General features: G+C 36.1%; 1 protein-coding gene across 2 annotated transcripts in view; it reads left to right on the top strand.

Moving 5' to 3' along the window:
* The window catches only part of LOC107684966 (ankyrin repeat domain-containing protein 46-like), a 6,803-nt gene extending 1,372 nt beyond the window's left edge, over window positions 1–5,431 (top strand). Inside the window, exons 2-5 of one of the 2 annotated variants that reach the window (XR_001633913.1) lie at window positions 2,680–3,022; window positions 4,545–4,703; window positions 4,787–5,079; window positions 5,154–5,431. Coding sequence is in view for 1 of the 2 variants with exons in the window: in XM_016481359.1 (XP_016336845.1) it covers window positions 2,712–3,022; window positions 4,545–4,703; window positions 4,787–5,003 (687 nt within the window). In the remaining variant the exon portion in view is untranslated. Of the gene's footprint in view, window positions 1–2,679; window positions 3,023–4,544; window positions 4,704–4,786 lie in introns of both variants that reach the window. The other variant, XM_016481359.1, reaches the window with a different exon arrangement.
* Window positions 5,432–12,129: the final 6,698 nt, after the last annotated feature.

The following is a 12,129-nucleotide window of genomic DNA, read 5'->3' as shown; positions in this document are numbered from 1 at the left end:
TGATTTTAGCAAATGGCTGCAATATAACAAAGAGTGAAAAATTTAAGGGGGTCTGAATACTTTCCGTACCCACTGTATATATATATATATATATATATTAGAGGTTGACCGATTAATCGGTTTTGCCGATTAATCGGTACCGATAGTTGATTGGCAGAACTATCGGTTATCGGCAAAAATCAAGCCGATAGTTTTCCGGGTTGCGTCCGTTGCTGGAGTGGCTGAGAAGGGTCCGCTGCCATTATACAGTACGAGAGCGGGAAATCACTAACAGCACGTGTTGTTTGTTTTAACACGTTACACTGCGCGCTGCACAGAGCGAAACTTAAAACGTGCATTTAAATGCAGCCGACAGAAAATCCTGCCGCGGAACAGAGCGCCATTCACATAGTTTTCCATTAAATTACATTATATTTGTCCCAAATCATTGTTAATGTACGTAATGACTTCACCCTAGGCTATAAATTATGTATTGTGCTCTTTCTGTGGCTCTAATACAGTCTTTATGCTTCATATAGAGAGCTGTAAAGATCGCACTTAATCTTTCCCTTTGCTCTGTTTTTTTTAAACACCGAACTTCAAACTCATTTATGCCACATTGTTCATTCTTGAAGCAAACTTATGTCCGTTTGGTGATTAAATAAACAGTTTTAAATCGCTGCTTGAATTGAAAGTGACGCGTCTGGTGTGTGACTTCTCCGAGAACGCATCGCTGCGCTTTTGTCCAGTGTGTGACTTGCATATTTTTTTTTTATTTTGATTAGATAATCATGCAGTGTTCTAAAATAGAAGCAAATAAAGTGTGAGAGTACACATACAATATCAATAACATATGTATGTAATTTTAATGCTATGGCCTTGTGTAGATATTTAAAGATGGCCATCTTTAAGCATGACTGTTGAAATTAAATGGTAATACTTTACAGTAAGAGTCCTTTTGTAATATTAATGAAAGCTGTAAAAGTATTGTTCCTAGTGTGTTCATTTCAACATTTGCTATTACTAATAGGCTATATTTTTACATTTTAAAGTTTCCTTTTTTAAGATTAGTAAACTATGAAATAACTTTAATGATCAATATAATAATTCATATTAATATGTTTATTCATGTACAAAATATGGTTCAGTACTGCTACTGCTTTTTTTGAAATAGTAAAGCGCTGTTTTAGTTTTCGTTTACCATTTTAAAAACTATCAGTTGATTAATCGGTATCGGCCAGTGTGGTCCAACCTAGCTATCGGTATCGGTAAACTCCACTATCGGTCGACCTCTAGCAAACATAGACTCGGTGCGGGAACGATCTCTGCTCTGCTGCAGACGCACCGCTACTGGAACGCACTGACGGACCGCGAGATCGCCTTTTAGAGACTGCCGAGCAATCATCCCAACGTGATTATCGGCCGATAGTGATCGGTAGCCGATCAATCGGAGCACCCCTAATATTTTACATTAAGAACATTAAGGGTACAGTATGTTAAAGACCATTAATCAATTATGTGTCAGATGTTTTATTTCAGGACTCAGTAGGGCCACTTCTCTTATTTACAAACACAGAATATTGGCAAATAAATACCAAATAAATAAATCATACTTAGTTGCATTTAATTTCTATCTTAGTTTTAAAATGATCTAATTACACAGCCATTTTCATTGGATGTTAAAAAAATTATATGTTATGTGGGCTTATCAGTGTTGCTTTCCCCTGTTTATATTGTTCGCAATTTGCATTAATGTAATATAGTTTAAAGCTAGAGTAACACAAAGGAATATTACACTAATACAGTACTATATTACATTACATTCAAAATGCAATAAAACTACACACTACGACACTTTGTCACTCATAAAACAATTACCTAAAAACACTAACAACAAGTAGCATTTCATTATAATTTCTTAAATTTTTTTACAAAACAAGAATGATACCTCTCTGTTGTTTAAAATTCACTTCTGTATATGTTACATGGTCTGTTTATATATAGTACAAAATGATTTTCATTTTTTACGTTTTTCATTATGGCATTAATTGTTGTCTTATTCAGTGTTGTATTATGTAGTTTTGATACTAAGTTTAACAGTTTTAGAGTTTTAGTGGTGGTTGTGTCTGAGTGAGAGAAGAATTCATGTAATTTGACAGAAGTAGTCACTGAATGCATTTTGTGTCAAAGCAATGCTAAATGATCCGCAGTTTATCCAACTTAGACTCATTAGACTGCTGTTGTGTGAACAGTTTTGAAAATGTGATTGAAAAATGAGTCTAAATGGTTCTAAAAGCAGACCTCATCTTCTTTTTTTGTTTTTGTTTTTATCGTGGGGTGAAATATGACCAGGCTTCATGAGATTCAGTCCATTATTGTGTTTTTCAGTTACGCTGGAATTGGAAAAAAAAAAAAAAAAAAGTTGCATTGAATTTACATCTTAGTTTTAAAATGGTAATGAAATTGAAACATTTGACATTTAAATGTTTTGATAATATTTCATTTTTTAGATTTGGAATATATATGGTATTACTGTAGAAATGTAGCAAACGTAGAAATGTTCAGTCGCCAAGACAAATTCCGTGTGTGTGTAAGCACACTTGGCAATAAAGCTCTTTCTCTTCTCTCTCTCAAATAGCTGTCTTATTCAGTGTTGTATTATGAAGTGTCGATCGTATGTTTAACAGTTGTGTTTTTCAGTTACGCTGGAATTTTCGGAGACCGACTCAGACATGTCATATGTCTTCATCAATGACTCGTCGCAGACCAGTGTACCGTTACTGCAGGCTTGTATCGATGGGGACTTGAGTTTTGCTAGACGTCTGCTGGAGACTGGCTGTGACCCCAACATTCGTGACCACAGGGGCCGCACTGGTCTGCATCTGGCAGCGGCGCGAGGTAATGTGGACATCTGCCGCTTCCTGCACAAGTTTGGTGCAGATCTGCTGGCCACTGACTATCAGGGCAACACTGCACTGCACCTGTGTGGACATGTGGACACGATTCAGTTCCTGGTGTCCAATGGTCTCAAGATTGATATTTGGTGAGATAAGCCAATATATTTATTTGGAAAATTAGATGTTTGTTGTAAGTGACTAATGCTTATGTAATGTACAGCATCGCTAATACTGTGGCACACTTGTGCTTTTTAGTACTCCCATAGTGTGCGATTGCAGAAAAAAAAAAAAAAAATTTTTAACATTGATGGAGCAACACATTTACAGGAATAAAACCATAAAAAGTATTGATACAAATATTTTAGCTATAGGAATAAATTCAGCACAACATGTTTTGCATAAAATACTTATTCAAAATCACTTTAGCTTTAGTAATCAATTTAGTTTGTGCCATATTATGTTTATTTTGATAAATAAAGTGATTTGAATAATTATTTTAGAACCTTTTACCCTGGCTTTTATTATTATTATTATTATCATTATTATTATTATTATTTTAAATCGAAATGTATATTTATTAAAATTGTAACTTTTCCTTGGTTTCCACCAACGTTAGCCACCACTTTCATAAAATAGAAATAAATGTTGCACTTTTTCAAAGAGATATCATATTAAAGGTGCCATAGAATGGAAAACTGTATTTACCTTGGCATAGTTGAATAATAACAGTTCTGTACATGGAAATGACATACCGTGAGCCTCAAACACCATTGTTTCCTCCTTATGTAAATCTCGTGCATGCAAAAGACCACTGAAAAATAGGCGAATCAGAACATAACACCGACTGTGACGTTACAGTCAGGATCACTAATATGTACGCCCCCAATATTTGCATATACCCGCCCATGTTCTATGCCAGCCGAACCATCAGATATCTCTAGTTTCCTCCTCCTTATGTAAATCTCGTGCATGCAAAAGACCACTGAAAAATAGGCGAATCAGAACACAACACAGACTGTGACGTTACAGTCGGGATCACTAAGAGTTACGCCCCCAATATTTGCATATACCCGCCCATGTTCTATGCCAGCCGAACCATCAGAAGTTCTGTAGGTATTGTGAAGAAACAAGCGAGGATAATAGCGAAAATGGCAGTTCATGGAAATAAATGTTATGTTCCAGGCTGTGCAGGGGATGTGATATGCAGGGATGGGTTGGTGTGTGTATTCAGAAAGGCACAGAAAAAATAACACGTTTCCTGCTGTGTGAGCTACTGAAATGAGCCGCACTGTGAAATAGCCAATCAGAGCAGAGCTCAACATTGAGCCGCACTGTGAAACAGCCGATCAGAGCAGAGCTCAACATTATTATTCATGACCCTTCCAAATAAGGTAAAAACAAACCATTTCATTCTAGGGACAAATCCTAGGGTTGTAAATGGACATGTAAAACCGTTTCTGGAGATTTTTTGCCCTTACCTAAGCCACATACCTTTTATGTAGATATCAGAGAACAATTTAAAATATTGTATCAATGCATTCTATGGCACCTTTAATTTATGATTTTACTGTAGCAGTAGTGATTATTTTACTGTAGCTGTAATGATGTCATTATGATCATTATCTGACTCTATGTAAATGTCTCGATTGTTCTCTGACATTTGAACAGTAACCACAATGGCTCGACACCACTGGTGCTGGCTAAGAGGAGAGGGGTCAATAAAGATGCCATTCGGTTACTGGAAGGGCTTGAAGAGCAAGAGGTCAAGGGCTTCAACAGAGGAGCCCACTCCAAACTTGAAGCCATGCAGATTGCTGAGAGCGAGAGGTTAGAATTGCACATATTTACATGTTTTAGTTATTTGACACGTTTCAGTACCTTTTTTCTCAACAAAATACCCTTGTTCCTAGTGCGATGGAGAGCCATTCACTGCTGAATCCAAACCTGCAGAACAGCGAGGGTGTGCTGTTCAGCTTCCGCTCCACCTGGCAGGAGTTTGTGGAGGACTTGGGCTTCTGGAGGGTGCTGCTGCTGCTGGTGGTCATCGCCCTTCTTTCTTTGGGCATTGCTTACTATGTTAGTGGCGTACTGCCCTTTTCTGCAAGTCAGCTGGAGTTGGTCCACTGAGGGCCAGATTGTGTTATATCTCGGGACCAGACGAGTCCAACTTTGAACTAAAGGGAGGTTTGAGTGGACTCTGAAGGTACACTGAATGTTCCTCATAGTACAAGATTTGGTCTGATGTGAAGTTTAGAAACAATCTTGTTATTCTCACAGGTGAGGTCGAGTGACGGTGTTCACATGATGATGGCTGCACTATGAAGGAAGACTGAAAGGTTGAGGTATTTATGGGAGAAAATGTTATAAGTTTCTCAGATACACCTAAGGGATGTAAACCCATTTCTCACAGATCTTTCCATGATCACTGAACCTGGCCAACTGTTGAACAGTAGACATACACTTGTAATAATTTGTAAGCAAATTATGTAAGGTGATGTAAACAACATTAGATGACTGTTGTAGATCAGGCATGCTGTTTTCATCCTACACTCTAAAAAATGGGACGCTGGGTTAAAAAGGGAACACGAGTTTCACAATTTGAGTTGAATTACTGAAATAAATGAACTTTTCCACAACATTCTAATTTATTGAGATGCACCTGTATTTAACCCAGCATTTTTTAGAGTGTAGTATTTACGTATTTTCTTTTCTATCATCTTTATTTTTGTCTGTATATTAAGTCTTTATTGTGTAAGTAGGACAGTAGACCAGTTACTACACACATATGCTTATTTACATATCTATGATTCAACGGTTTACATTGTTACATGAAAAATATTGTTTAAAGTAATATGTAAAATGTTACATATATCAATAAATGGCCATTTAGGAATTTCCTGTTTGTGCACAGATGACAGTTTTTCAAAGGACAATTAACATTCTTTCTTTTATCCTGTTTGTGTACTAATTATCCTATATGTTAAAAGGGTCTTTCTGTTTGTTCAAATAAACAGAGAAACTTTTTCCACATCATAAAATAAATTTTCCACAAGAATAAATGTCAATGTAAAGATAATATAAAGCTATATATGACCTAAAATGATTGCTCATTGCCTAAAAAAGCAAGTAAGCCCTAAGAAGCAGCGGTTTACAGTGATTTAAGAACAGCTAATGGGATCCCTTAACCATTTATCGATAACAAATAATCATTCTTCTGCCAAGCACTGTAGTTCCTCAGCAACATTAATACTGATTTAATGAGAACACCGGTATGTGTATAACACTTTTTAGCCAGTCTTAATCGACCGTAACCTATGTGTTTTATAAATTATTATTGAGAATTAAGAAAATGTATCCAAACCACGTCTGTTAATATTTTCATTTTTGTTGATCATACAAATAAATATGTGCAACATGAAAATTTCTTATCAATTTTTGCATACAGTAAATGATGTTTAAAGACGAAGAGCACGTAAAGAAAATTTGGTCACTTTATTTTAAGTTCTAATTCTCACTATTAACTACGACTTTTGCCTCAATAAAATTCTAATTACTAATTAATAGTTAATAAGGTAGTTAAGTTTAGGTACTGGGAGGATTAAGGGAGGTAGAATATGATAATCTATAAGTACTAATAAAGAGGCGATATGCTAGTAATATGCATGATAATAAGCAACTAGTTAATAGTGAGAATTGGTCCCTAAAACTAAAGTGTTGCCAAAATTTTTTTTAATGTAACAATTTCATGTGTATCTTAATGATAGAAGTAGTGTACAGGTCACTATTTATTTTTGTGTCTGTGTTTATAAGTTAGGGTAAGGGTTACAGCTACTTGATTGCATTTCCATATTTCATATAATTTTACATTAAAGAGGTTAAATATCGATTTTAATTACGATTTTTTGGCAAACTTTGATATAAAATGTGTAACTATAGCATGTTTTATTTGGTAGAACACAATGGGGAAAACACGTCAATAGTATATGCATACATTTTTGTACTACCAGTTGAAAACCAGTATTCTAAATACCCATTAGAAAATCCTAAGGGAACCCATAACTCAAAAGCTAATGCTTTTCCAGACTTTAGGACTGTAAACTGAACAGCTCTATTGTATTTACATAATTGCCCCACAGCGCTCCCCTGTGCCCATAGCAGACCGGAGCAGGTGAAAATACAGTATAGATTTATACATTTTAGTAGTAGTCTTTTGTATCCGCATTTTTATTTTTAAATCTAAATAATTACTTGGTAACACTCACAAACTTATTGTAGCTCTTACAAGTCTGCTAACCAGTGGTCATATTCAGACACACTTATTGATTTCCTCGTTATGATGGAAAGAGTGTGTTGATGCTGAATGACTCATCCGGATGTTTCTTTGGGTTTTGATATAGATTGGTCTCAGCAGGGGGAGATGGTGGGCGTTGTAACAATTTAAAAGCATGCTGAGATTTTTGCACTCACAGAGAGAAACCACCACACCCAAACAAAACTCTTAGAAGACCGGTGATCTATGTCCGTACATATTTAGCATGTTCTGACCCACAAAACGCAACACATTAAAACAAGAGAAAAAGATGGCAAGAGAGAGAGAGTAATATACTGTAGTATTAAAGACTTTGAAAAAGCTTAAATAACTGCATAAGACAAAACAACAGTCCTTTGTCAAAGGCAAAATCCCAAACATGAATATTTTCTTTGTGTGGAGTTAAATTTTAATTGACAATTAACTCTTTGAGGTTTAGGATGCAAACTCGTGAGATTTTGTTAATGAGGAGGTCTATAAGATATCTGGATATGTTGATTTGGTGTTATATAGCCTAGTTTACATTGATTTAATAGGTAAGGATAAGGATTTACTTACAATTTCTTCCCAACAAAATAGTTTGGATCTCAACATGATTTTTGTACGATATTTTTAGAAGTATATTAAAAAAGTATAAGAATGGGAATTGCATGTTAAGATTTTATTACTTAACCAGACTTTTCTAGATCATTCTTTTAAAATTAGGCTCCCCTCTGCTCCAAGACTGTGGGAACCCTGGTTCTTCAAAAACAGTTTAATGCTTGTTTTGTCTTATTTTAAATGCTGAAGTGATCTTGATGCCCTCTTGGAGTTTTGCTGAGGGCCCCAGCTCCCTGATTGAAAATCACTGACACACATAAATACCAAATTAAATTCATTGACATGGTGTGTTTTTTAGCTGAATCTTTTAGGTGTACTGTCACATGCCACAACCTTCTCAGCTTCAGTTCTCCTTAGGCAATCAAATATAAGACTCAACCAGATATAACACTAGAGTGACCTTCAACCAATGTAGCAACAACCAAAAACTGTACAAAAATATACTAACCTTTACAGTAATGCCAGGGGACTGTACAGTCCATTCCATTATATTTAATAGCCCATAATGGGTCGTGAATTAAACATGAGAGGTAATGAGCTACAGGTCATTTTCTGTTCTTTCTTTTGGAGACACTGTGAGGCTAGCCACAGCCTGAAAAAAAAAAAAAAAAAAGTGTGATGGTATAGGTTTTTACATGACAGAAAATATCATTAGCTTAGTATAAAAATCAATGGCAGTCAATGTCAATGGATTGTCCTATGAGAGAAATAAATAACAAGAGTGTGTGTGCGTGCGTGCGTGTGTGTGTGTGTGTGTGAGAAACGGTGGATGTCTTCAGTAAATGCATTTGTATGTTCTGTCTGATGGATGATGGCCATCAGAGAGCAGTAAAGTGGTTTTATGTAATTTATTACATATCATTTGCACTATTTGCTCTGTAAAGGCTGAGTGCTTTATCATGATTGCTCTGTAAATTACTTGTTGATTGTAGTGGAAAAGGCTGTGTCATGTACAATTGCAGAACTGCCTGTGTGTTACTAATTTTAGGCAAAGTGACTGAGATGGCATGCGGAAAGCATGTTCATAGATCGATTGAATGATGATCATAGCCTGCAGGATGACAACATTGTTAGCTAGACATTTCACTAGTCGCTAAGAATAGCTTTGTATTGATTGTAGTTGCCGTTAGCCACACACACACACACACACACTTCTCACCATCATTGTTTTTTCTGCTTTTTTGTTGTATTTTATGTTGTGGTGGTCAGTGAAAATGGACACCGTGAGGTCAGCATTTATTTCACAAAATGTAAATAATGAAAGTGTCCAGGGGAGGTTTGAGAAAGTACACAGGGTGCTAACAAAATGGACATGATGTTCGCAGGAAACAGGAAGTGAAGGAACGGTTCAAGCTGAAGTAGGGTGTCAGTTCAGAGGAGATTTATTCCCTGGTGCTCTGTCTGTGTTGTTCTATTCATGGACATTATGAACACTTGAACTGTAGTAGAGGGAATGCTTTAATGAACTTATAACAGCAGTGAGGAGGTATAGTAAGTGCCAAGTGCTCCTTATTGCATGCTGCCAGCTATAGTCTATATTTGGGTGACTCCTGAAGGGTGATGGGATGGAAACTGTGTTTAGCTCAGGAACAGCATGTGTTAAAACGGGTGATTACAATACACTTTGACATCTCATTTCATCATTTCCTCATTTCCCTGCTTTGTATACTGTGTTATCTGGCCTTTAAAACAAAGGGTGACTTTAGAATTTAAGTTCCTGTTTACACGTTTATCTTTCTAATAGATATCCATCATTGTCCCTCAGGTGACCTTTGAACTTTTGTTGACAGAACTGACACTTGTCCTGTAAGGTCAGTGCTGTTTTGTTACATCTTATGTTCAATGATCATCTAGCTATGTGTTTTTTTTTTCTTACAAACGTAAATATTCAGTTTTCTTTGGTAATTACTTAAATAATTTTGTCAAAACTGCAAGCATAACTTGTGATGGTCTTGAAAAAGCATTGTTTAGAATAAGATAACAATTATAAATGCATATTTTGGCACACTGTATATTATAGTAAATACTGTCTGAATTACATTATAACTTTTTGGGTTAAAAACAGGTTAACATTAATTCAGCTAAAAATATTTATTCTATTTGGGCCAGGAAACATTTTGGCAGGACCACTGGAAATCTTAGCTATAGTGCCAGCAGGAAAAAAATAAACCTTATTTTTGAGCCCTGTTTTTACACCGGGGTCCAGAACCAGCCCTGATGATTGGTGAGTATGTGTCCGGATGTGGGATGCCAGTGTGTGTTTTCAGTTCAGCAGCTTTTAATGTTTTGTCTAGTTTCAAATTGGGAAAGAAAGAACTTATTTGTTTGTGGGTCATGATCTTTTTGAATGGGACGAAAAACCACAATGCATCACTCACAAAGCATGTTGTAAAGACTATTCAAAACCTGTGTGTGGTCATGTACCTCTGCAGGATTCAGACCGACGAGCCTTCGCACGTCACGTGGATCAGCGGCCTCCAGGCATCAGGTGACACAAATACACATCTGTTCTTCCTCTTCTGAAATTCATGTGTATTCGACCATCCATCTGTTTGTTATCTTAGGTCTTAGCACTGTATTTATTTAACAATGCCTTTGCGATTATCATAAGAGCTATGTAATTCTGCGAACTGCCACAGTTCCTCTTATCCTATTTGCAGATTAACCCTTTCCAATGTCCTCTCAAGATCTGACGGAACAATTCACTTCCTGTTAAGTCATTTATCTGTCATCAGTGACACTGATACAGGATTTAATGTATAAATCATCACTATAGCATTAATTTGTGAATGTTTTACATACTTCCACAGATAACAGCAAATGGATGAATCTGTAATATTCAAATGCTCAGGTGTTTAGTGTCTAAAACATGCCTTCAAATACCTGACAACTTGAGTCTTGCAGATGAGAACCAGTCTCAACTTGTTTGCAGTATTAGAGTGCTGGGGGCCTCAAATTTAATCTTAGGTTTGGGTTGTTCTGTATTGTATGCGAAGCATGTACTCTGCTGAAGGGTGAAGTCTGTGGTTTTCATCTGATAGCTATGGCGACACATCTGATCTTCATTGCTGCACCTACTCCTATTTCACCTCCACAGGCACTGATTTCATCTTTCATCTCATCTATAAACTAGTATACTTTAATACCCACAGAGGCCTTGCCTGGCTAATCCTCAGGCAGGTGGTCACCAAATACCCAGCAACCAGTCAATCATCGAGCAGCTGCCACACAGCAAAGCCCACCCCCTAATGAGTACATATACATGTGGGTGCACTCGTGCATATATACATACACATAAACATATCAATATAAACTGAATTTTTATGATATTGCTCCTAAATTGGCAGTATTCTGCATGCTATGCAGCACAGTATTAACAACTTTAGAACTACAGTATGCCCACACAGAGTATAAAGCCCCCTGACCTATTCACATTTAAATGACAGGAAAACATGTTAAATATTTTAATAAAATATGATCTTCATAGGTGCCCAAGTGTGTGAGAAAGGCTTAAAATATAAAAGTTTTTCTTTTTTAAACTACTACTACTGCTGCTGCTACTTTTCCAAAATTCATGGTGTTTTTGATATGAAAGGATGATTATCATACTGTAAGTGACCACTGACAAATAACCAATACTGTCCCATCACAACATGCTTTAGAAATAATCCAAAATCAGCACAATCAGACATGTGCTGTCCATTCTGCCAGCTGGCCTGTGTAAAAAAAATCTATATTCTCTAATGTTAGCACTATTCTTACAACTCACTGCCCATCATAGGGCCACCTGGCATGCTTACAGAGGGACACTATAGACTGCTTATGCTGGAGGACTCAGAAGTTCAGATGGGTGCGAGTTGTGAATAATCTAACAGAAAAGCTAACAGGTTAAGTGTCTGTGCTGTTTGCTGTGACAGAGTGGTTTCATGAAATGTTATGGTGTCACTATGAAGAATTCAGACGGCCTAGAAATAATAAATGGGTATGTATGGGTGATTCAAGTTGTGTTTTATTGCTAGTAAACTAAAAAAAGAGCTCAAAACGTGTTTGAATACTTACTCGAGATCCTTTCCTGACCACATACACAATACAGGATATAGCACATTATATATATATATATATATATATATATATATATATATATATATAGATAACAAAAAAAAATAATGTCATCCCTCAGTTTGTGTTTGATAGTTCACTTCATTAAAAGTCTTCATTAAAAGACATTATGGATGGTTTAAATGTGCACTTGTACTTTTGTTAAAATGTTTATATTAATTATTTAGTACAAATTACAATTACATTACTTGGAGTCAAATTACAGAGGGAGGAAATAAATTACTT

Source organism: Sinocyclocheilus anshuiensis, unplaced genomic scaffold (assembly GCF_001515605.1).
Source record: "Sinocyclocheilus anshuiensis isolate Anshui unplaced genomic scaffold, SAMN03320099.WGS_v1.1 scaffold49, whole genome shotgun sequence".
Classification (NCBI taxonomy): Eukaryota; Metazoa; Chordata; class Actinopteri; order Cypriniformes; family Cyprinidae; genus Sinocyclocheilus; species Sinocyclocheilus anshuiensis.
Note: the sequence above shows the minus strand (reverse complement) of the source record. Positions and strands in the feature narration are given on the sequence as shown.